Source organism: Epithele typhae, assembly GCF_022376455.1.
Source record: "Epithele typhae strain CBS 203.58 chromosome Unknown BXZ73scaffold_56, whole genome shotgun sequence".
In the NCBI taxonomy this organism is placed as follows: Eukaryota; Fungi; Basidiomycota; class Agaricomycetes; order Polyporales; family Epitheliaceae; genus Epithele; species Epithele typhae.
In genome coordinates, this window is record NW_025954247.1 from 92,128 (window position 1) to 113,619 (window position 21,492).

Consider the following 21,492-nt stretch of genomic DNA (forward strand, 5'->3'; position numbering starts at 1 on the left):
CCCGACGAGCGAGTCGCAAATGAGAATCCCATTTGTCGTGCGGCGAAAGCTAGGAGGGAGCTTGGCGGCGGCAGAACGCGACGAACTTCGAAAGTTCGAAGCCGGCGGACGGCGTTTGCGCATTTTCAGTTGTTGCAAGCGCAGGTCGACCCCGTCCGGCGATGTGCGTACGCCTCCCATCCCAGCCTGACACGCGTGTCCGTATAACCTCCGGTTGTTCTGGCCCACCGCCACTGGCGCGACCATGGCTCGTCTCGTTGCTCTTCCATGCCCGCCAAGCGCGAGCGTAGTGCGCGCGAGGCCGAGACTCGGGGCTTGGGTCTGAGGACCAAGCTCCCGACGACCAGAGCACTCGGCGGTGAGGCTGGGCCCTTCGCGGCCAGTGGGCAGTTTTGACCCTCGAGCACTTACGAACCGCAGCGTGCGGGTCTCCGCGACCGGCGCCGCACTAATCGCATCGAGAACGCATCGCAGAATGGGTTGCGTGCGCAATCTCCGTTCGGCCGTACAGCCCCGGACGCCCTACCTGCCGACCGACATGAACGCAGACCACGAGCGCGAAAGGGTGGCCCATTCACTTCAAGGACGGATGTCTGGTGACCGGGCACCTCGTCGATGAGACATCGAGAGCGTCATATCTTCTGTGTGCCCGCGTCAGCGATGCGCGAATACGATGCCACCAACGAACCTGACTGTGCGGCAAGGGTCCCCGTGGGTCGCGGCGATACGCCACCCTGTTTTTTGGGGCTCGCGTCATGTCGTGCTGCGCAGAATTCAGATAGAACCTCAGTCGAATGTCCTCCGGCGCGCGAGGACGGAGATGGCTCTTCGCCTGCTGCTTCCGTCGTTCTGTCGCGCTCCGTTTGGGCCTTCTCCGAGTAAGGATGAGCCCGTCGAGCACCGAGCGGTGGAAGAGCCAAGAGGAAGGAGAGGAAGGGAAGGAGAAGGGTGCTTGCTGCTTTTTGCGCGCGAGCGCGCAGAATCAAAAGCGAAACAGACAGACGCGCCGTTTGGGCGTGCAACGAGCTCGCTCCCGCGCAAGCCCGGCGTCACGCAGCACGACACCTCGCCTCCGCACAAGGCGCGTTGCGGGCTCCGCGCAGAGTGAGAGGGGCGGGGCGTGCGATGGACTAATACGTCGCCCGCGACGCCCTCCTCGGCCGTGCGGACGGTGCGTGTCGCGGGGGGCTCGGTCCCGGTGGGGCCTGCGCGCCGTGGAGGGCAGCAGCGAATGAGCGATGCTGATACTGACAGCACGACGCCGTCACGGGGTGTGACGCGGGTGTGCGTTTGAAGGTTTGAACGCGAATGGCTTGGGTCAGAGGGTGTCGACGCGTCGGGTAATGAAGTCATGGCGAGGCACGATTTGCGTGCGCATGCCCGTCGCGAATGATCGATGATCTGCAGGGTCGGGTGGTGCGGGACCGTGGGTGGCCGTTGGCTTGAGTAGGTTCAACAAAGAGGGCTAGGCTAGGCGATAGTATATGGCCGAGACACAGGTGAGCGAGCGTGACGTCGGAGACGTCGACGGCTCCGCGCGCACTGCGAGCACGTGAGAGGGGCAGCACCGGGAGCACTGCAGAACAAGCCCGCCCGAGATGGAGCCCCACGAATGGCGTCGACGGCACTCGACGCGGGCGAGACAGTCGACAGCGGCAGATTTACCCGGGCGGGCATCCCTGCCTCCCTTCCTCGCTCCCCGGGTGTGCGGGCTGCGACGAAAAGCCGAGGTGGCAGGAGGAACGGTTGTGCGCCGGATCCGTGCGCGTGCGTGCATCCGTGCGAGGGGGCGGAGATGGAGAACACATCAGGTGTTCAGTTGCAAGCTATGCTAGTCTGGGGATGCTTGCTTCGAGTCGGCCTTCATGTTGGGGGCCGCGCCGCGCGCGGTCTTTAGGCGGCAGAGGACGGGGTCTGCGCGGGTGACCGGGAATGAGGACTGTTGAGAAATACAAAGACGGCTTGGTGGCGGCCTGTGCCGCGCTTTGCACGACTGGAGAAGTGAACGTCCTGTTTTCGTCGCCGCCGTGGAGTAGAAACGTTTTGATCCAGTTCCCACGTGTGCTCCGTCGTGATCCGTTGCTGTCGGCCTGTGGGTTCATTTTCCGCCTTGCCCTCGGTTGCCCGCAGCCGACTCGGCGGGTCTGCCTCAAAGCAGCAAAGGCGTTCTACAACGGGACGCGCCCAAAGCTCGTCAATAATACCAAAGGCAGACTGGGAAAAAGGTGCTCACACTGGGACGACAAGTGAATGACGAAGGCCTTCTCATACTTTCGAACGAGGGTTCCCAGCTGTGGAAAAAAACAAGGACAGATCATCATCCGTCCCACTTCTATGCATCAATCTTCGCCTAAAGCTGGTCGAACTCACCGCATCCACATCGCACGTCCAATCATCTCCCGCACGGACAGCTCCCAACTTGCCGCGACCTCCCTTCGCAAGGCGCATCGCGCGCCGACGCGGCCCATCTATCTTCCGTGTCGTCCTCGACCCACCAATCCGCACGAGCCACCTCGACGTGCTGAGTGCAGCTGTCACCGTCCAGTCCGAATTTCTGGCGACAGAAAGGCAGCAACCATCTCCACGTGCCGTACAGCCCGCCTGCGTACGGCATCCGTCCTTCTCTCCTTCGCCTTCCCGTCGGACATGTCGCGGGTCCCCAACGGCCGTGGCGCGTTCCCCAGAAGCATTGCGGCGGCGCTGGGGCGGGCGCGCGATCTGGTCCCGCGCGAATGCCGCCGTCGCGCGCTAGAAGGCAGAATGCGCGGGGGGCGCGCGCGCGCGCGTTCTCTGCGGTTCGGTGCGAGGGTCGCTCAGACAGCTCCGTGCGTGGTCCACCCTCGTTCGCTCGCGCGTCGGGTCCACACCCAGCGAGCGCTCCTGTCGGTGCATAAAACGGTGAGGGGGCGGAGCGGGGAGAGGGCAAGCTCAAGGTCAAACGCACCCTCAGCTCTCATTCGCTCATTACCCACTCGCTCCTTCAGCCTCTTCCTCCCCACCCTCTCTCATCCAAGATGTTCACTCGTGTTGCTGCTTTCGCGCTCGCCGCGCTCCCCCTCCTTGCGGTCGCCACCCCCCTCGCGGCGCGCGACGACTGCTCCACGGGCCCGATCCAGTGCTGCCAGTCCACCGAGTGGGTGAGTGCTGCTGGCTACGCCTATTGGGTTTAGAACAGATGACTGACCGCGGCGCTGCAATTTAGTCCTCCTCCCCGGCGGGCTCTGCCCTCCTTGGCCTCCTCGGCGTCGTCGTCCAGGGCGTCGACGTCCTCATCGGCCTCCAGTGCTCGCCCATCACCGCCATCGGCGTTGGTTCCGGCAACACCTGCAACGCCCAGGCCGTCTGCTGCCAGAACAACAACGTCGTACGTGTTTCGTGCCCGCCTCTGTCGATGGGCAGCTCAGCTAACAGTCGCTTCTGATAGGGCGGCCTCATCTCCGTCGGCTGCGTCCCCGTCTCCCTCTAATTCCTTCCATCGGCGTGGCTGGCGGAGACGTGGGGAAGGGACGGACTTCGATACCTAGTGGCTCGGCTTCTTGGATTCAGAGATGTAGTTGGTCGATCTAATCGAGACATTGCGCTCTCCCTCTTCGAGTGAACCGGAATCGTGCACAAGCGAGTAGATAGTCCGCGGGGACGTGGCGGGTACTTGATTCGACACCCTAGATGGCTACCGCAAGGCCCAGAACAGTGGAGGTGGAGGCTGGGCGAGATCTGAGCGGAGACGAGCCTGGGCGGAGCCGTTGGCGACGCTTCTGCCGGCTTCCTGCCGGCGAGGGCTGTGAGCGCGGGGACAGGAAAGGTGAAAGGCAGCCGCGCGCCATCGACGATTGAGAGAAACGTGAACGGGGGCCCGGAAGGACCCGCCAAAGGTCGACGAAGGCTCTTCACGATGCCGCGGCGAACCGAGGCGTGGGTGATCGGGGACGTGTGTATGAGAAGAGGGTGCAGGTTGAGCGACTGGCCATAGTATCTGCCCGACGACCACGAAGATCCCGGTACAGCGATGACTTGTCGTGTGCGCGCGCGCGCGACGTCGGTGCTGTTGCGCTGTGAACTGCGCCTGAGGATGTCAGAGAGTCTCGACTCCTGTGAGCTGAGAGAATGCGTGTCTAGCAAACGTGCAGCAGATTTTGAGGACAGAAATATATGCTGTTCAAGAGTATGAGATGCAGTGGCGTCCGCGAGGAGCCAGTCGTTGAAAGCCAACTCGTCGCTCGAAGGAGAGTGAGGTGGTGTAGACGCCCGCGCCCCTCGCGCTCATGTGATCACGATTCACGAGGCGCGTCCGGGCTCGTCCGGAGAGCTCCACAACCACCACTTCCACTACGGTCTCTCTCAACAACTGCTCCCGCCCCGTCCTGTGTCTTCTGTATGCGCAAGTGACGCCGTCCCCTCGACCCAGCGACTACGCGCTCTCGATCCTTTCCCCACGCCGGACAAGTCGATCGCAACCCCGTCACTTCCCCAGCACACATGGCAGCCTTTGCGCGTCGACCGATGCATCCTTTGCGGCGGGACCGACCAGGAGGCGGAGGACCTGTATAAGGCTCGTCGTCGTGGTCTGTCTCTCTCATCCTCTCTCTTCTTCCTGCCCCCACCCACGATATCCACCACCCCGCAAATCTCAGCATGCAACTCGCCCTCGCCACTGCCGCTCTTCTCTCTCTCGCACATGCTATCTCTCTCCCTCCCACCGCAACCTTTCCTCGAACCTACTCCTCAACGTCCTCAGTATCCCGTGACGTCGGAGAAAGCCTCTGCGTGTACGCCAACGCGAGCAGCTTGACCGGGCTCGATCTCCATGGTGTAAACCCCGATGCCACCTCTGCCGACATCAACATAGACACTTGTTTGTGTCTGGACACCCTCCCGCTGTTTATTCAGCACGACCCTCGCGCGACTTTTCTCGTCAAAGCCGTTGGATCCGACGAGGCCTTACGCCGGCTACAGGTTGCTGTGAGTGGTACCCTCATCTCGCGCGCATCTACGGCAGCTAATTCTGCGCGCGCAGCTCGACAGCACCGCGCTCGCGAAGACCTGCGCTTATCCCGCGCACTCGCGCCCTCAATGCTCTCGCGACGACGTCTGCGGATTCACGTGCGACGCGCCCTACGTCGCCGAGGGCAACGACTGCGTTTGCAAGGCACCCGGCGGCTGCCGCTCCTCCCCGCCGGGGACCTGCAAGGTTGCCGCGAAAGCGGGTCGTCTCGCCGCTACCGCCGCCGTCGAGATCTCGACGCACGCCGCCGCTCAAGCGACCTGCAAATCTCACGAGACGGTCAGTCAATCTGCACCGTGCCTCTGCCCTGACGCTTCGTGCGCTAAGATTGAGTTGCTCGCGCAGGTGTGCGGCGTGCCTGCCCACGACAGCGCCGCGGACCGGTTTGAGTGTGTGGACGTCCAGACCAGCCCAGACAACTGTGCGTAGCTTGTTCTCTTTTACAAATTGCGTGCCTGTCCGCAATCTCCGTCCCCGATGTGCTCATCGACCTTTCTCATCTCGTCTTCGCAGGTGGGGGCTGTATGATCCCCGAGCCGTTCAGGCACCCGCACGCTGCTGCCTCACAGGGCGTACTTGGGATCAACTGCACGGCGATCAGCGACGTCGACACCGTCTCGTGCGCCGCCAGCGCGTGCGTCGTCGAGAGCTGTCTCGTGGGGTGGGCCGTTAACGCCGAGCGCTCGGGGTGCCTCGAGATCGGTGAAGGGTCCGCCGTCGCCCTGGCTCGCCGTGGGGCGTTCCGGGCGGATTTCTCGCGCGTCGCTCGCGAGGCCGATATCCCGAAGCCGAAGGAGGACTTCTTCTGGCGACTCCCTGAGTACGTGCGCGAGCAGTCGGTGAAGCCCCGCGCCTTGTAGGACATACGGAAGGGCTTTGAGACAACTGTTCTGGTTTTCGAGGTTCTGGGACAACAGCTTTACCCGCTTTCTAGTGTTATTTGAACTACCTGTAGCTTTCCACTCTGAATATACGCGACACCCACCGATTGCGTCGACCGACACTGACAGACTCCTTCCCACAAGGACATGTGCAACGAGACGCGCATGGGCGCTAGCTGGCCTACCGCCTTCCCCGCACCGTTAGCATACATCCCAGTCCCAGCCTCATACCAGAGCTATTCTACGCCGCACCCCAACGTTATGCTTCCCATAACAACCAATGACTACGCGGATATGCAAGTATCTCTCCTCGTTGCGACGCGTATCCGCCCCTTCAACATCCATCCAAGGCAGACAATAGCTCTTCATCCGAAGACAGCCATCTCATAATGGCCGGACGAAATCACGCAAGAGGTTCTTTCCGAAGCCATTATTCCATTCTGGTATTACGATAACATCCACAGGATCCAATCCACCGTTGCGCGCCCTCTAACCAAGCGGAGCACTGGATGCTTAGAGCATGATGGGGATGCAGCCGACGGAGATGAGGCCACCCTGTCGCGCAAGAGAATGTGAGTGCACATTCGCCACGAACATCACATGCGAGACTTACGACGTTGTTGTTCTGGCAGCAGACGGTCTGCGACGAGCACGAGCTCCCGCCGGCGCCGACGACGGAGATGGGGGAGCACTGGAGGCCAACCTTGCCGGTGATGCCGCTCAGATCGACGCCGAGGAGGCCCACGAGGGTCGAGATGGCAGTCTCGGAGCTCTGCGGGACGAAGAATGTGGTCAGCGTGCAGTCAAGGGCACGAAGGAGCAGAGAGAACGCACGTCGTGGGTGGAGTTGCAGCACTGGACGGAGCCGGTGTTGCAGTCCCCACGGCGGACGGGGGTCGCGGTCGCGGAGAGCGCGAGGGCGAGGAGGGAGAAGGCGGCGGTGCGGGCGAACATGGTAGGGAGTGTGTGGGTGGGTGGGGGGTAAAGAACGACTGGTGAGTGGGTTTGAGAGACGAGAGAAGAGATGCGGACTGAGAGAGCGCGATGGGGAGCTGGAGAGGGCTGGAGAGGGCGTATTTATCCCCGTCGTGAGCGCGCCCGAGCCGTGCATCGCACCCTGGCACTAACTGGCAGGCGAGTCCGCGGCGTAGACGTACGCGTGCGCAGGCTGCGTACGCGTACGTGTTACGCGCGCTACCTGTGCCCAGGCGAGGGTCTGGGGTAAACAGCTTCCATTGCTCCGATTCCCTCACGAGCCTCATCGTCGGCTCCCATCAATGGTAATTATCACAATCGACGGAACGGGGCGCTGTCGGGCTTGTATTCCACCCCAGGCCTCAGACTTCTCGGCGCCCCGCGCGGACTTTCCACTCAAGCGGCCCAATGCGCGCGCGTTCCGCTCCCCGCTCCGTGCTAGTCGCGCAACAGCAATGGTTTCTTCCTCCAGCCTCTGTTGACCTTCCGCGAGCTAACTTTGAATGCCAGCGGCACCAGGGGCCTCCAGTGGGGGGTGTGTCTGGACTATACGGTATAGTATACGGCACTCGCCCGGTGCCGCGCCTATGTGACGGCACCTCAGCGCCACGTAAAGGGTCGCGTCGTCGCGTAAGTTTGCTAGGCTCTTCACATCACGCAGGGTTGGGCTCGTTTGCATGAACCGGTGGTGCGGCCTGCGCGCGAACGTCAGAAGCAAGCTATGGACAAGACGGCAGGACACGCTTTCCGCCATTCCGGGGTCCTCCCTCTCAATTCTGTTTCCACAGCATCATCGTGCAGGCATTCACAAGTACGTAGCATATGCTCGCCTTCACGTCCACATCGTATGCACGCTTACTCTCGTCCAGCAGAAGACCAATATATTCTATTATGCAATCAACAATAAACCCTTGAAACCCCCGAAGCGCATGAACAAAAAACCATCCATCCCCTCGTTCCGCCCGCACGTCTCGGCGCGGCCTTCCGCTCCAGAACGTGATCGCGCGCATTGAGCGGAATTGAGTCCGCCCCGCAAAAGACCGACATGGTGAGCGAGCACCCCCAAGAACAGGACATCCGTTTGAGACACCCACGACTTCTTGTTCATGCAGCAGACGGGATCGGCGAGAAGTCGAGGCCGATAGGCGCAGCGGCGTCCCGGACGACGATGCCCAGGAGGCCCAGGAGGAACGAGGCCTAAGCCGAGCTCGCCTGGTGGTGCGTGCATGGCCGTCAGCGTTTGCTGTCTCGATGAGCAGGCGCTCGCAGCACTGGATCGGGCTAGTGCTGCACGTCTGGCATGCCGCGAGCTCGACGGGGTGGCGACCGCAAGGAGAGGGACGGCGAGAGCGGTAATGCGGGAGAACATCTTGTTAGGTTGGTTGGGTCGAGAGGTCGAGAGGACTCGTCGAGGGCGCTGGTCTGCTGCTATCTCAACACCTTGGTACGGTCTCTCTTATTTGTTTGCTCCTCGCTTACACATCCACTTCCATTGTCAGCGACGTCGATTGGACGTAAACGGAGAGCGTCCTCGCTGAATGGCAGTCCGCACCGGGGCCCAAGACGGTGACCACGTTCAATCGCTGCATTCGGTAGTCATTCCATTCGCCTTCGTGCTCGCACCGTGCTCACAGAAATCCTGTCTTGTGTCCATACAGGTCCAGTTGGCACGGAAGAGAGCACCCTTCTCGAATCTCTGGCAAGGGCTTCCGACCGCCGTCAAGACCTCCACACCGCTCCAGCACAGCGTGTTCGATCTGTGAGGTGTCGCCGCGATGACGATGTCCTGGTTCAACCGCCTTTCAGACCCCTCCGGGCCGCGCCTCGAAACTTTCGCTCCGTCCCCACACGCTGCGCAGGACCTCGGGCCTCCACCTTTTCCAGGACCCGCGCGGGGTGGTTCCGGTGTGAGTGGACTCTTTTTTGTTCATCCCGTCTGCCGAGTGCGACGATCAGCTGCCTTGGAAGTCGCGGTGCCCCAACCGATGAGAGAGTCGAGATGCGACCAGTTCATCCTTCTGGATCTCCTGGCGGCGGCCGCGGGCTGTGTCGAGCCCCTTTGTTCTCGTCTCTCGTGATCCTTCCTTTTCTTCCGTCTGACAGGTTCCCCGACCCCGAGCTGACATTCCTTTTTTCATCGCCTACAGACAGCGCGTTTGTGGAGCTACCTCCCTACCGCGGCACGAATAGACCGTCCTCAGAACCCAGAGTGAGCAGTGGGTAATACATTCCATCACTTGCAGGCCGGCGCCGGACTCTTGCCGCGGCCGTGACGGCCCAGGCCACGGTCGACTCTCTAGTACAGAATACAAATCGGAGATGAAGCGCACCTCGAGGCGCTCTTCCCCGCCGACAGATCCGGACGCGCGCACGCAGCGATGTTCTCGTGCGCCGTGTCGTAAAGTCGAAAAAGTTCCCAGTCCGAAAGTCGGGTCAGCAGCCCCAACCTGCACGACGTGGCCGCGAGGCAGCTGGCTGCGGCCACCGCGCCGATGAAAATACTCGATGCAAAATGAATCCGTCGGGCATCTCCCGGAATGGGGTCCAGACGCCAACGGCAACATCCGGTATGTTTGTGTTTCCTCTCTCGTCCGTCGCGCCTTCTCCTTCTGTGCCAGAACACCAAAGGCTGTCTCCTGCACTGATCCCCGCGCGCCGGTCTCGTCTTCTCCCTCGGGAGCCTCGGTGGAGAGTGCTCGACGCTCCACCGGCGCGCGGACGAGATCCGGATCGTATGCACGTACCCACCGGGGTCGAGCGCGAACCCAAGACCTTCGTGGTCGTGCACGCCGCAGCCTCGACACCCTCTCCACCGCTCCAGGCACACCAATCGCGCGAGCATGGGTCGGACAGCAGCGGGGAAGCCCTGACCTCCGCGCGGCCACTAGCCCCCGCATTCAGTCCAGCGCGGGGGAGCCGCTCGCCTGTGATCGGTGGGCATGGGGCGGGGCACTGCGGCGGGTGTCCCACGCTCGTCCCCGCCGCCCACGAGGTGCGACGGTCCCGGTCGGGGGCGAAGACTGGGGTCTGGCCCGAATCGAGTATATACGCTGCTCACGGGGGCGGCGCCGAGCGCAGGGGGCTGTCGGAGTACGCGGACGTCGCTGTCGATGCTTGAAAATCCCGGCGGCGCGGCGTTCACCACAGCTGCGCACGCACCAGGAAGTCGGCTGGCCAGAACGTTCTGCAATAAGACTCACATTTGGAATTCGAATCCGCGAACTGGCAAGGATGCCCATCCGGGCGCCTGCTCCTCTATCCCACGCTGTTCTTGCGCGCCTTCAGTACTTCCTGTCGTTCACTCCGCTCCGCCCTCCCTCCTCGACGCTCATCCACTCCAGACCCGCAAACACCCGCCAAACCAAGCTGTCTGCTGCTCGTCCTGTCATCCCCCATGTCAGCGTCGGTCCGCCGGCTGCGCTGAGCTTGTCAACGCGCATTCTGTCGGTCCGTGGACCACGCTGGGCTGTCAATGCTCTGACGGTCCCCCACCCTTCGGCCTCCTTGTCCTGGTCCAGTGCGCACGCCAAGTCGCCGAATGGAAGACGAGTGACCCGGGTATGTGTGCACGGGCAATAGCATGCACGGCGGTCGGCGTGGCTGGCTCTAACTGACGTTGGGCTTCTCTGTACAGATGCCATCTGCTATATACACCTGCTGCTCCCGGTGAACGCCGCCCGCCCGCCGTGCATAGCACCCCCCGCGCGTGCATAAAGGCCGCGTAGCGACCTCCCGGTCTCGCCAGTTCGTCCTCGCCTTCGAACCACCTCCCCGAGCCAGCCCGCCTCCAGCTTCAGCCTCGCAGCCATGTACGCGCGCATCATCGCCGCCTTCTACTTCGCGCTCTCGCTCGCACTCCTTGCCGCCGCCATTCCCGGAGGCGCGCCCCCACCGGCGACCACCACGGTCACGGTCACCGCGCCCGCGTCCGCGCCGACGGACGCGTGCAGCACCGGGCCCGTGCAGTGCTGCAACAGCGTCGGCTCCGTGCGTGTCTCTCCTCACCTGACCCCGTCCCGTTGCCTTGTGCCATCGAGCCCGTTCTGACCTCGCTCCGCAGGCGAACGACCCGGCGTTCGGGCTCCTGCTCGGGCTGCTCGGGATCGTCGTCGACGGCGTCGACGTGCTCCTCGGCGTCGACTGCTCGCCGATCAAGGTCGTCGGCCTCGGCGGCGGGTCGTGCGACTCGAACGTCGTCTGCTGCGAGAACAACAACGTCGTGCGTGCACCGCTCGTCTCGTTCGGAGCTCGGGGTGCTGATTTTGGAATCTGCACAGGGCGGCCTCATCTCCATTGGCTGCATCGTCATCATCCTCTAGGAACGCAGCGCATCTTTTTCTCGGTGGCACGCTGGGAGGAGGGGCGCCGTTCGGGTCCGAGAAGGGTAGCACGAACTTGTTGGAGATCAAAGTCTTGAATGGGAACTTCCATGCAGCTGGTGCTCGTTCCTAGAAGTGCGCGACCTTCATCGACACCGAGTTGGGAAGAATCACATGCCGCAGACCGCGCATGAAAGTGGCCTGGACCTTCCCGTTGTCCGTCGCGTGCATGACGGCGACGAGGACGTGAGGAGGCCTCTCTCTGCAAACAACCTGAAACGCGCGAGGTGCACCGTGCCGTCAGTCTCCCCCTGGCGGACCGAGCTCCGCTGCTCCGGCATGCCGGGTCTTTATTTCCACACTGGTGGCCAGGCTCGCTGATAATTGAGTCGACAGTGGTAGATGTACACCAAGTCGGGTGGATCGTGAATGGGGTGGGGAAGAGGAGACGCAGGCATTCACCAGTCGGTAGTTGTTAGGAAAAGGAGATCGGGACATCGCCGAGAAAGAAGTTCACCATGAAAGAATCCGTGGCCGTCCGGGTCGTCGAGTTTGCCGAGCTCGCGACATGAGCCGCTTGCTACTTGACGGCGTCGAAGAGGAAGCAGTCGGGGAACTTGGCCTTGATGCGCTTCTCGAGCCACCAGTAAGGGCAGATGTAGGTGATGGTGGCCTCGTCGCTGGGGCCTCCACCGCCGGTGATGAGGCCGACGATGCGACCGTCCCTGGCGAGGACGATGGACCCGGAATCACCAGCGTCGGAGAACTTGGGGTGCTGCTTGTCGTAGCCCAAGACGGCGATCTCGATCGCCGTGTGGTGGATGTCGTGCCGTCGTAGTGGCGGGTGAAAGACTCGAGACCGTTGACGCGGCCGACCGTCGTCCCCGTCGTCAGCCCGTTCTTCACCACGAGCAGCACTTCTCGTTGTGGACGTCGAGGTGCTGGGGGTTGCGGAACTCGGCGTCCTCACAACGCCATGAGCCTGCAGGAGACCGTCCTCGGGGTAGCTGTAGTTCGCCCGGTCGGCTGGCTGCGAGAACATGGTTTCGGCGAAGTTGGTGATGGACATGTTGCCGCCTGCGGAGGGAAGGGGAAACGGTCGTCAGCCGGAAATCAGGCGACGAGGATCGGATGCAAACAAATACGTACCGACGTAGACCTTGTTTCCCGTGAAAGTCTCCCAGTCGATCTTCTCGTCGTACAACTCTACCAGGGCCCAATCCTCCATATAGCCGTAGGGCTCGGCCGAACCTTGATCTCCTCCGAGTGCAGGACGAAGCCGACGGCTCGCTGGCTGGGCAAGTGCGGTACTTGGTGACGTCGTCGTGGAGCGCATTTGCCTCCTCATTCTCTTCACCGCCTTCTCTATCAATACTCGTGCTCCTACGACTCTCGGTCACCTTGGGATTCTCCCCCTCAACGCTTTCCCAGTCTCTTGAGTATGGCGTCCCAAACTTCGATGGACAGGACGAGGTCGCCGATCTCCTTCATTATGGCACCAACTGCGTCGGTATAGCCCCCCTACCAAGCGCAACGATTTGCTCGTGAGCCTGGCCCGTCTCTTCCGCATTGTCATGCCGTGTTGCGGGAGACGGGAGGGGGGCGGGCGACGTGAGCGCAGGTCAGGATGGCGACACGCTTGTCGTCTTTGCCGAGGCGGTAGTAGAGAGCGCCCGTCCCTCGTAGTGGGGTGCTTGAGGGTCGCGAGAGAAGACCGAGAGTGCGGTGAACGGCTTCCGCAGCTCAGGGACGTCGTCGAGGAGGGGGTCGAACGAGAGGAGCCCGGGAGTCCTGGCAGCGGCAGCGACTCCCGAACGCGTGACGACCGACTCCACGATAGCCACCTCGATGGTAGGGAATCCAGCCTCGGTAAGGATACCCTGGACGGCCTTCGCGCGGAAACAGCGGCACCGTAGAGAATCGAGTAGGGCTTCACACCGATGGAGATGACAAAGGGGCAGAACGGCTTCGCCTCCCCGGCGTTAGCGTAGGCGAGGGGGTTGATGGAGGTCCACAGCACGCTGGCAGAGTCGAGGCTCTTGATGATACGATGGCCGATAGAGAGCCAAGTGGGCGCGATGGCGTGACCGTAGATGGGGCGAGGCTCACGGACGATGCTCTGAGCATCGGGACCCTTGCGTTTGGGCCACTCAGGGCCGGTCTTGAAGACGCAGGGAGTGCGGCTGCCGTAGAAGTCGGTATAGGCATTGGCGTAGTTGGCCGTGAGCCGATTCTGCTGCTCCGCACTGTCGGGGGAAGTGGCAGCAGTCGGGGGAACGAGTGTCTCGGTGGGGGAAATAGGGAAGCGGCTCCCCTGCAGGTCCCACTTCGAGATGGCCAGGCAGGCGGCGACAAAGTCCTTGTTTATGCTGAGGGGGACCATGAACGACACTTTCTACGAGAGAGTAGAAACAATGGTCAGCGACGGGAACCCGTTCGGGGAAAGGGGAAAGGAGAGAAAGGGAAAGGAGGTCAGACGCGGTATTTACACGATTGGCGCTTGTCACTTCTCCTGACCCGCCATCTTATCTTAGAGCTCGTCCACTCTGACTCTGTTCCGGCCCCACCGTCTCGCCTTTACTCTTACTTCCACCCTCTGCACCTCTTTGGACTGGGCTTCCCTCGAGTTCGATCAAACCGGAATCCTCCCATCTCCTCCTCCAACAACCCCATCCCGAATGACCGCTCCCGCGTCGCACTACGTACACGCATCGGTGCGCTATCGATGGCCGCTCTCAAACTATTACTAGTCGAGCCCGAGTCGCGCAGATTTCCCCTCGTACCCCTCCCACTTTCCCAGCCCGTCCGGGACGTCGAGCATCCGCGTCCCGTAGAAGATGTGCGCCGTCGGCCGCACCGCGTCCCAGTCGGCGATGCGCCCCGCCCCGTCCGGCGCCGCTGTCGTGCGCGCGAGGTGCGCGCCCCACACGCTCCGCGTCTCCGCGCGCGCGTTCGCGGAGGCGACGCACGCGCCGCACGTGCGGCAGCGGTAGCGCGTCTTCCACGGCTTAGCCGGGATCGTGTACGCGTCGAGCGCGGACGCGGGGTCGCCGCCGGGGGGCGGGGCGTGCGTCCAGGCGAACGCGGAGGCGAGGAAGTGGACCGTGTGCACGAAGGGGCAGCCTGGAGCAGATGAAAGGAAGGTGAGCGGCGAGATCTTCTGGGCAGGACCCGCGCGCAAGACGCACCGGAGAGGCGTTGGCAGTTTGTGCAGTGGCAGAACGCGCTCAGCAGCGGTTTGCCGGCGACGGTGTAGGACACCGCGCCGCAGAAGCAGGAGCCTTTGATGACTGTGGTCTGCAGGGTGTGTCAGGACCATCACCTTGTGTTATCTGGACGCTGCGCTCACCATTACGGGCTGTCGAGATGGCAGTGATTACAGGGAACCGTCGTGGAGTTGAGCCAAACGGCGTTCCGTCCGCGCCGCCGCGCGTTCCCGCGACACGGTCATGTGATGCGAGTGTAAGAACGCGTCGCGACGCGTTCCCGAGGATGGCGGTCGGCGTGCTCCTCGCAGCCAGCGTCGGTCCAAGCGCGTGATCGGACGCCTTCAAATGCCCGAAACACTCCAGCGTTCGGCTACAGTACTCGCTTTGCGGTCGAACGTGGGGATATTATGTTTTTGTATGCCGCGCTTCTCGGCGTGTCGCTTGCAGTACTTCTAATTACATACTTCGAACTCTCCAGTCTCACAACAGCGGTCTTGCCAGTGGAATGTTCTACGCTTGAGAATCATCCGGGAACAAAAACCCATCCGCAACTTCCAAATGCCGTGCGGAAGGACGACCCTACAGTGGAGGACGAAAGCAAATGTGGCCCACGCTTAGGGATACTTCCCGCAACGTAATCACGCGAGCTCATTCCATCCTTGACACCTTTCGTACGGGACAAATTCCTGCATCTGGCGTGTCAGGGTAAAGCAATTAAATCCACCGCGCGCCCCGTCCCGGCCCTGCGGCGTTTGAGTACGGTAGCCCCGATTCGCTGCTGACCCTACGCCGACACCCGACGCCGGTTCTGGCGCGCACCGCGCCAATTCCCTACGCGGTGAAGGGTGGTTCGTTACGACGCGGGCGCGGTGACAGCACCCCGCTTGCCTCCTTGCCCCCAGAGACCGCGGCTATGTGCGCGGGACGCAGCCTGACGGCGGAATCTTGGCGGGATACCTGAGGCGACCGCGCCTCCCGTCCTCGTCGTATAAAACGCACCCCCTCCTCCTGAGTAAGGTCTCCAGTTCGCAGCCTCCCGCCGACGCAGCCTAGCACACGAACACTCAAACCCTCTCCACATCTCATTCCCATCCTTCACTCTTCGAGTCTTCGCCATGTTCGCCCGCGTCGCCGCTGCCACTCTCCTCGCGCTCCCCGTCCTCGCGGCCGCCCAGTCGTGCTCGACCGGCCCCGTCCAGTGCTGCAACAGCGTCGAGTCGGTGCGTCCACCCGCCTCTCTCCTGACGCCGTGCGTGTTTGCTGATGCCTTGTTGGCGGTCGCTGCAGGCCTCTTCCCCCTCCGTCGCCGGCATCCTCTCCGTGCTCGGAGTCGTGGTCCAGGACGTGACCGCCATGGTCGGCCTCCAGTGCTCCCCGCTGAGCGTCGTCGGCGTCGGCTCCGGCAGCTCGTGCAGCTCCAACGCTGTCTGCTGCGAGAACAACAACGTCGTAAGTAGCGCGCTCTTTCGTGGGTTGTCACTAGAAGTCTTACGCTGGTGCATTCGACAGGGCGGGCTCATCTCCATCGGCTGCGTTCCCGTTGAGCTCTAGGTGGATCTGGATGGTTAGGGTACTTGGATGGGGCCGTTAGGATATCCCATGACTAATGTTCTTGGATGAATCATGAATGCATGCCTCTTCCGATCGTCTCTTTGAGTGTCCATTGTCTGTCAACGAACAATGGAAGGTTTCGAGGCTTTGCATTCCAGCGTTACTAATACATTTCCTCGTGCTTTTGAAGTCTGGGATAAGACACAAGTACACGGTTCCCCCTTATCCGCTCAGTTAATAGCAAGGCTGTATGCAGACCTGCATGGCGATGAGCCCTCGTCAGCACAACCGCTCAGCGCGGAACAGCGAGACCGAAGACGTACGTGGTGAGCGTGGCAGAGCCCGAGGTCGGCTCGGTGCCCGCTTGCGCGGTGACGAGGTACTGCGACGAGCTCACGCCCTCGTGCTGTACAAGGTACTACAACCGCGCGTCAGCACGTAAGAGCAACCCGAGCGCGCGGGAGCGACCCACGTTCAAGAACGTCTTGAGGTCCCCGCTGAAGCTCTGGATCGTGCCCGAGGTGGGGAGGAAGGACCAGACGGCGTTCGCGCCGTTGCTGCCGTGGTACAGGTTCCAGGAGTGGCCGGCGAGCGAGACGGCGGAGGCGACGGGGACGGGCTTCCCGTCGGAGCCGTACTGGGCCGAGATCGGGCCGGCGTTGAAGTTCGCGAGCCAGACCATGATCTCGTTCACGTTCGAGCCGCCGGCGGAGTTGGCGGTGAAGAGGTCGTACGCGACGTCGGCGACGATCGAGCCCGACGTCGACTGCGACCACGTCCAGGTCGTCTGTACGGAGCGCGGGAGGGTTAGCGTGTGTACTGCATGCGCGAAAGGAGAGGGAGGGGAGGGGGCTGGTACATGTGTGTGATCACACGCGCGACGCGCATCTGCATCACGCGCACCTCGCCCGCGCGTGCCACCCCCGGAGCCCGGCCAGACAAAGAGAATAGGAAAGAGAGAAGACGCGACGCACGGGCATGCTCGAGATCGCGCTGAGCTGCTTGTTGAGGCCCTGGTTGAGCTGGATGTTCGTGAAGCTCTTCACGCCGCTCCCGCCCGTCCACTTCCACGTCGTCTTCCACGCGATCGTGCTCCCGCTCTGGCTGACGAGGTTCGCGCACTGCGAGCCGGACGACGCGCCGGACGCGCCCCACTGGTCGAGCAGGAGCGAGTACGGCGCCGCGGACACGGTGTCCCACTGTCCGCAGTGCGACGAGGTGTCGATCTGCGCGGCGTCCGCGGCGGGGCGCGCGAGGGCGGGCGCGAGGAGCGCGAGGAGGGGGAGGAGCGCGAGCGGCTTCGAGAACATCTTGCAAGGCCCGTTGGCGGTAGAAGGAACAGAGGCGGGGGTGGCGTCCTTGGGGAACCGGGGAGTACGCTGGCGAGACGGGACGTTATATGCGCCGCGGCGCGACGCGCGCGCATGATCTGTCGCGCGCACGAGGGACGGCGGCGGGGGCGAGGACCTGACGGCGACGGGGAAACACACGCCTATATCTCGCTCATATGGTGGAGTTCCGTCTACGCGCAGCACGTGCGCCGTCGGGCGAGCCAGTCTGGAGAGGATGAGCGGGATCCTCGGACTTATTAGAAGGCGACCGGGGCCTGAAAACGTCCTCATCAAGTCGCGGGGACGTGACAACGCTCGGGAGACGGTGTTTGCGGTGACGAGGTCGCAACCGGGACTGAACACGGGGGCGGCCCGGACGGCCCGAGACGCCGCGTCGTGCAAGTGGTGATCAAAGCAGGCGAACTCTTGCATATGACGGTTGTATGAGGAGGGAGGGATGGCTTGAAAAGTCGAATGTGCCATTTTGTAGACATCTTGAGTGCAAGAGGATGGTCTGAAATCATTCACACCTGCAATATCGACGCACGTGATTATTTCCTTGATACCATGCAGTTCTACTATAGGAGCGGAGCTTTGACGTCAAAACTAGTATGAGATGGGAAAAAATTGCTGCCACTTACCCTAAATTTCTATACGTTTCAACACGGACGGTCGTCGGAGTGGGCTGTGCCCGACACCAACATAAACCCATGCGTCAGTTGACGGAGGCCATGGAGGTCCGGTGACGAGTGCAGACCGAGGAGCGGATGTAAGCCGACCTAGAGTCGCCGGATTACGATGATGTCGGAGAGTCCTTGTTCACTTGTCCATCTTGCTAGAGCGAGCGACGGAAGTCGCGCTGCGATCAACTCCCGCTCCGCGTCTTCGGCGCTCCCAGCATGCGCGATAGGCGGACAAAGCGGAGTCGGATGCTGGTGCACGGATGACGAGGCGGAGGTGCGGGCGAGGGGAGGCGGCGCGGATGTCAGAGTGGACGGAAGCAAGAGCTGCAAGAGAGGATATCGGGTGGAGGTGTCTGGAATGGTAGCATCTATCAATCACGATACCTTACGCACCTGGCGTCGGGTGGTTGTTGGATCACTGCTGTGCCGGGGGTCGTGGAGGCCTGTTCCGCCTCGCCCGTTGTGCAGAAGTCTCAGCCTGGATATGCTGTGTGGCCAAGTCTCCGGGCGTCTCGGGCCGCCGCTTGGGTGAGCAACACTGCCATGCGGGCCAGTGCAGGGTGATATGCAGAGGAGATGGGCAAAATGCGGGCTTTGGACCACGGTGGCTGCGGACGGTGCTCGCGTGGGGTCGACTCGCGGAGAGTCCGCGCCAAGCGACTGGTGCGCACGAGGAGCGCAGCAAAATCGATAACGTTGGTCTGGACGCAGGAGGCGTCGATAGGGTCCCGGGAGGGGGGCAACTTGCGAGTGTTGCCGTACGTTGCTGGGGGCTCGTGGCCACGGCGTCCGACGCGTCGGAACAACGCCCAGTCCGCCAACGAAAGTCTCCGACCGGCGAGCGACGAACCGACGTCGATCCTTGCGCACGACAGATGCAACTGGGGCGCGAGCGACGATGCGACGTTGCCACTCGCCGATCGCGGCGGAGGTCTGTGCGATGAGCGGCGCGCAGCGCAGCTAGGCGGATAGCTGGGCGGATAGCGGGTAAGCAGCCACAGACGGAGCGGGGGGACGCGCGGTGCATTGGATGGAGCTCGTCGGCGGAAAGGCCCCTGTCTCGCGCTGATTTGTGGTCGACGCGCACCCTCACGAGCCCTCACGAGCCTCGTGCGAGCTGCGTGTTGCGACAGCGATCGATGGGCAGATTTGCGCTTATTTGCGCGTGCCCGCGGGCGATGCGCGTCGTCTGGAGGCGTGCGCTGGCGAGGGCCCGGGGAGCGGCGAGAGCGGTGCGGGCGGGGGCGGCAAGGCGGTGAGCGGGCAGGAGCGGGCGCAGGGCCCCTGGCGTGGCCCGTGGGCGGTGCAGCCATTTGGGGAAGGGGCGCCTGGGCGGTCGCAGGCGCACAGCCGCCTCGGGTACGGGCGAGGACCCTCTCCAGTCGCCATCAAGAGGCTATATAACATGTCGCCTCCCCCCGGTCCGTTGCCATTCCACCCCCTTCGTCTGCAGAGGGCTTCCGCTTTCGACTTCTCCCTCCCTCTGACGACCTTCCAGCCTCTTCCTGCACGCACACCCAGACGACCCGAAGACCAGCGCCATGTCCAAGCACTTCTGCTTCTGCATCCCCGTCCGCGCTGCGGTCTTCTTCTTCTCCCTCATCACCTTCCTCGGCTCCGTCCTCACCGCAGGGGTAGGCTGGTACATCGTCTACCGTGAGTTCCCATCCCTGTGCATTCGATATCGGTCCTCATCCGCCATTTTTCAGTCGTCAACACCAACCAGCTTGACAAGATCGAGACCAATGTTAGCGACCAAGACAAGAAGACGCTTGACGAGCTTGCCTCGAAATACAAGTGGTCGTTCATCGTCTTCTCCGTCATCTTCACCATCGTCGCTCTCATGTCCTTCTTCGGGTCAGTCTCTCATACATCCACTCGCAGCACCTCCGCTCACCCTTTCGCTCAGCTTCGTCGGCGCCGTCATCCGCAACCGCCGCATGGTGAAGGCGTATTCGTTCATGACCATCATCATCTTCATCCTCGACACCGTCGGTCTGGGCTTGTCCATGTACGCCGTCTTCTCCTCCAAGCCCCTTTGCGTCACCATCGACGGCACCAAGTCCTGCCTCGAGTCGCATCTCAGCACGGGCCAGAAGGTCGGCTACATCGCCTGGACCGTTGTCTGGTGGCTCGTCTCTCTCTGTGAGCATTCCACTCCTCCGTTGCATGCCTTTCCGCGGAAATGTGGGCGTCCATCCCTACACACATGCTGACTCTTATTTTCCCCGCAGACATCGTCATCGTCATCCGCCGCTATGTCACTCAGCTCGAGGACGAGCGCGAGTACCGCCACGACTTCCGCCTCAACCCCACATCTGGCGGCACCTACGAGGCCAAGGAGGGTCTTCTCCCCGAGAGCGGCCATTACCCTTACTCCGACAACCAGCACGCGTTCGGTGCCCGTGCATAAGCGGCCCCGCGCCGGGTTTTCGAGCCCCCGTCGAGCGCTGCTGCTGTCGCGGAGAGGGAGATGTTGGAGGGATCCGAAATGTACGACGCGCCGATAAAGATCGGAGAAAGATTACTTGGACCACCGGGTAATGTACCTTAAGCCCCCCGCCCCGCCACGAGCGAGGTCGTGTCCCGCCTCGTGGGTGTGTGTGCCCCCTTCACGTTGTTTTCCTCACTATCTATCACGCTGTATCTCTCACCCGCCACGGACTTGATTTCGGTTTACTACTTACTACATCTCCTATATCACGCTTTCAACCTTCCATCACGCCGCGCGGCCTGCTCTCATCAAAGTCAACCAGCACGCTCTCGCACGGCATTCGTTGCGCGCGCCAGGAACGGGCGATCTCCGCCCGGCTTGGGTCAGCGGGACCACATGCGGTGCGCCGGTGTCAGGTTTCAAATTTTCATCGGTCGCCCTGTCGCCCGTCGCGTTCGTGAAGCTGACGACCGCCCACCTGACTCACGCAGGAGCCCGACCGACACGCGAGGTCTGTGCATTGTTCACCCTGGCCGCAGGCGACACCTGAGACACACCGCTCAAGACTACTCCCAAGTTGAACCCGGCGGGAGCTCTGGCGGTCTGACCGAACTCTTCGCGCGCCCCCCATCCGCGCCTGCCTGACAGTGACATCTCGTCATCCCCCGAACGCCTCCTCTCTGTCGCCGCGACGCCCGGGCGCCGGTCGTTGCGGAGCACACAGGAGCACGCTCCCCTAGACTTCCTTTATTGATCCCATAGCGGAAGCTGTACTGGCGCCGGACCGCCCCTCTCCGCCATGGCGCTTGGCGTCTTCTACAAACACTGCCTGGAGGCCGAAGCGACGAGAGGCAGGAGCTCGGGGACGGAAGACGCGACTACGGAGCACGAGGCGCCAGCGCCGACTGGAACGCAGACGCTACGGCGATGGTGAAGACTCAAGATGCGGCTGGAGCTGCTACATAGCCCTAGGCCGACGCCCAGACGAGCCAGGGACGTCTTCCTTACTGCACGCCGCCCCGCCCACGGGCACACAGAAGAACGCACCTGACCTGCTAGCTACAGATGACAGATAAGGTCTATCAAGCGAAGGCTCGCAAGCACTGG

At 62.5% G+C, this 21,492-nt stretch overlaps 9 protein-coding genes across 9 annotated transcripts; 5 read left to right on the forward strand and 4 right to left on the reverse strand.

The window, feature by feature from the left end:
- Window positions 1–3,014: 3,014 nt before the first annotated feature.
- BXZ73DRAFT_92005 (fungal hydrophobin) lies at window positions 3,015–3,466 on the forward strand (the record flags this gene model as incomplete). The annotated part of the gene is made up of 3 exons (XM_048026205.1): window positions 3,015–3,137; window positions 3,203–3,364; window positions 3,425–3,466. The coding sequence occupies 3 exons, from the start codon at window positions 3,015–3,017 to the stop codon at window positions 3,464–3,466; spliced, it is 327 nt and encodes a 108-aa protein (XP_047874339.1).
- Window positions 3,467–4,632: 1,166 nt separating this feature from the next.
- BXZ73DRAFT_104807 (uncharacterized protein) lies at window positions 4,633–5,862 on the forward strand (the record flags this gene model as incomplete). Its single annotated transcript, XM_048016025.1, has 4 exons — window positions 4,633–4,959; window positions 5,015–5,281; window positions 5,348–5,423; window positions 5,516–5,862. 4 exons carry the CDS (start codon window positions 4,633–4,635, stop codon window positions 5,860–5,862), a joined length of 1,017 nt encoding a protein of 338 aa, XP_047874340.1.
- A 534-nt stretch (window positions 5,863–6,396) lies between these two features.
- Window positions 6,397–6,837, reverse strand: BXZ73DRAFT_92006 (hydrophobin; the record flags this gene model as incomplete). The annotated part of the gene is made up of 3 exons (XM_048026206.1): window positions 6,397–6,438; window positions 6,497–6,655; window positions 6,718–6,837. The coding sequence occupies 3 exons, from the start codon at window positions 6,835–6,837 to the stop codon at window positions 6,397–6,399; spliced, it is 321 nt and encodes a 106-aa protein (XP_047874341.1).
- A 3,828-nt stretch (window positions 6,838–10,665) lies between these two features.
- On the forward strand, window positions 10,666–11,177 carry BXZ73DRAFT_104809 (fungal hydrophobin; the record flags this gene model as incomplete). Its single annotated transcript, XM_048016026.1, has 3 exons — window positions 10,666–10,845; window positions 10,919–11,077; window positions 11,136–11,177. 3 exons carry the CDS (start codon window positions 10,666–10,668, stop codon window positions 11,175–11,177), a joined length of 381 nt encoding a protein of 126 aa, XP_047874342.1.
- A 580-nt stretch (window positions 11,178–11,757) lies between these two features.
- Window positions 11,758–13,560, reverse strand: BXZ73DRAFT_92008 (uncharacterized protein; the record flags this gene model as incomplete). The annotated part of the gene is made up of 7 exons (XM_048026207.1): window positions 11,758–12,254; window positions 12,327–12,428; window positions 12,599–12,698; window positions 12,771–12,870; window positions 12,909–13,066; window positions 13,114–13,410; window positions 13,456–13,560. The coding sequence occupies 7 exons, from the start codon at window positions 13,558–13,560 to the stop codon at window positions 11,758–11,760; spliced, it is 1,359 nt and encodes a 452-aa protein (XP_047874343.1).
- A 363-nt stretch (window positions 13,561–13,923) lies between these two features.
- BXZ73DRAFT_92009 (Mss4-like protein) lies at window positions 13,924–14,628 on the reverse strand (the record flags this gene model as incomplete). The annotated part of the gene is made up of 3 exons (XM_048026208.1): window positions 13,924–14,300; window positions 14,366–14,458; window positions 14,565–14,628. The coding sequence occupies 3 exons, from the start codon at window positions 14,626–14,628 to the stop codon at window positions 13,924–13,926; spliced, it is 534 nt and encodes a 177-aa protein (XP_047874344.1).
- Window positions 14,629–15,501: 873 nt separating this feature from the next.
- BXZ73DRAFT_104812 (fungal hydrophobin) lies at window positions 15,502–15,937 on the forward strand (the record flags this gene model as incomplete). The annotated part of the gene is made up of 3 exons (XM_048016027.1): window positions 15,502–15,606; window positions 15,674–15,835; window positions 15,896–15,937. 3 exons carry the CDS (start codon window positions 15,502–15,504, stop codon window positions 15,935–15,937), a joined length of 309 nt encoding a protein of 102 aa, XP_047874345.1.
- Window positions 15,938–16,229: 292 nt separating this feature from the next.
- On the reverse strand, window positions 16,230–17,247 carry BXZ73DRAFT_52366 (glycoside hydrolase family 12 protein; the record flags this gene model as incomplete). The annotated part of the gene is made up of 3 exons (XM_048020801.1): window positions 16,230–16,355; window positions 16,410–16,724; window positions 16,912–17,247. 3 exons carry the CDS (start codon window positions 17,245–17,247, stop codon window positions 16,230–16,232), a joined length of 777 nt encoding a protein of 258 aa, XP_047874346.1.
- A 2,245-nt stretch (window positions 17,248–19,492) lies between these two features.
- BXZ73DRAFT_92011 (uncharacterized protein) lies at window positions 19,493–20,364 on the forward strand (the record flags this gene model as incomplete). The annotated part of the gene is made up of 4 exons (XM_048026209.1): window positions 19,493–19,607; window positions 19,661–19,808; window positions 19,861–20,096; window positions 20,186–20,364. The coding sequence occupies 4 exons, from the start codon at window positions 19,493–19,495 to the stop codon at window positions 20,362–20,364; spliced, it is 678 nt and encodes a 225-aa protein (XP_047874347.1).
- Between the last annotated feature and the right edge of the window lie 1,128 nt (window positions 20,365–21,492).